This window comes from Durio zibethinus, chromosome 6 (genome assembly GCF_047325235.1).
Source record: "Durio zibethinus cultivar Kanyao isolate XHJ-2024 chromosome 6, ASM4732523v1, whole genome shotgun sequence".
Lineage (NCBI taxonomy): Eukaryota > Viridiplantae > Streptophyta > Magnoliopsida > Malvales > Malvaceae > Durio > Durio zibethinus.
The window spans coordinates 28,397,286-28,398,713 of NC_143167.1; the positions used below are offsets into that span (position 1 = coordinate 28,397,286).

General features: G+C 38.4%; 1 protein-coding gene across 1 annotated transcript; it reads right to left on the reverse strand.

Annotated features, from left to right (window-relative positions):
* Nucleotides 1-262: 262 nt before the first annotated feature.
* On the reverse strand, nucleotides 263-1,108 carry LOC111286048 (umecyanin-like). The gene is made up of 2 exons (XM_022875809.2): nucleotides 859-1,108; nucleotides 263-687 (listed from the first exon to the last, which is right to left on the reverse strand). Exons 1-2 carry the CDS (start codon nucleotides 1,034-1,036, stop codon nucleotides 413-415), a joined length of 453 nt encoding a protein of 150 aa, XP_022731544.1. The 5' UTR covers nucleotides 1,037-1,108; the 3' UTR covers nucleotides 263-412.
* Between the last annotated feature and the right edge of the window lie 320 nt (nucleotides 1,109-1,428).

The window sequence follows — 1,428 nt, forward strand, 5'->3', positions numbered from 1 at the left end:
ATATGTTTGGAAATTTGGACATGTGAAGAAAATGTCCAAACTTGTAGGAGTTTTCTGTATCATAGATCAAGAATCATACTTTTGTCTGTTTGCAGTAGTGTGTTTCTTAGGTTCTGCCGATTATCGATTAAACCTTAAGTTCTAAATCCTAAATTTTAAGCGACTAACAGCAATGTTGAAGAAACCCGTAACAAGGCTCTGGTTTCAGGCTTCCATTGTCTACAATGGAAATAGGACAGGTTCAGTAATAATGCCATAGCAATTTATCATATAATAATATCATTTTTATTGATTCCGAAAATTATGAAATAAAATGCTACTATGTGGTATGGGCACTATTAAACCAAAGCAATGGAACAGTGGCCAAAGAAGAAAAATCTGCCATGACAGGGCGTTATCTAAATCTGGAAACTCAACAGGGAAATGACCATGGTGGAGAGGAGTACAGACAAGAGCCGACTGTCAGAGATGAAGCAGAATTCCACTCTCCGATGTTGATAGTAACCTTCTGGCCAAGCTCGCAGTGGCTGCTGATAGTGCAGATGAAGTAACGGGAATTGTTGGAAACCAATGTGAAATTTGCTGGGCTGCTCTCCTGGATGGTCCCAATGGGATTTGTCTTTGTGCAATTGTCATAATCAGCCTCGGATACTTCAGCCACATCGTGTGTATCAGTCCAGTTGAACACTGAATCACAATCAAAATTATTATGTTCATTAATTTAGTCCAATCTTCTCAAAATCTAAATGTAAAAGTAAATATTCTCGATTGGTGATATGATCATAATGCATCTTTCTATCCCGCTATCAAATTCAAAGCTGTTGAATCAGAAGAAGATTTGTTTGAGGAATAATATACCTATGGTGTCATTGATCTGAAAGTTTTTAGTCCTAGCCCAAGTGGAATATGCGATAGGGCCACCAGGAGGGATGGTCCAGGCCAGTTCATCTCCCACCGTGTAAGTTTCTGCAGCTGTAGTCTTGAACAAAGCCACCACAACAATCAAGGTAGCTATCAATCCCAAGCGACCAGCCATTTTGTTAATGTGTTCTCAAGGTCGTCCCTGTTGCCGTTTCCTCTGGTTTTCCTGGAAAAGAAAATATCTCCGCCAAAGAAAGAAGTGTTAGGCACTTATATAAATTCACGAAGTCAACCTTTAGGCGTTTACATTTGAAAAAAGATGTGCATTGTGCAAGGAAAGATATTCTTTTCTTTCAATTTTGGGTGGCTACCTTCAATGCTTTCGAAAATCTAGAAGTCTTGACAAAGGTTGTTAGGCAGATGATGTTTTTCAATGTCTTCATAGTTGTTTGTACTTCTAGAAGTGGAGACAATGTTGTTTTCCTGGAAATTAACCATGATTTTTTGGTACTTGAATTCCTATTCTTCTGACAGTATTTGCGATACAGGGACTTCAAAAAAGTTTAT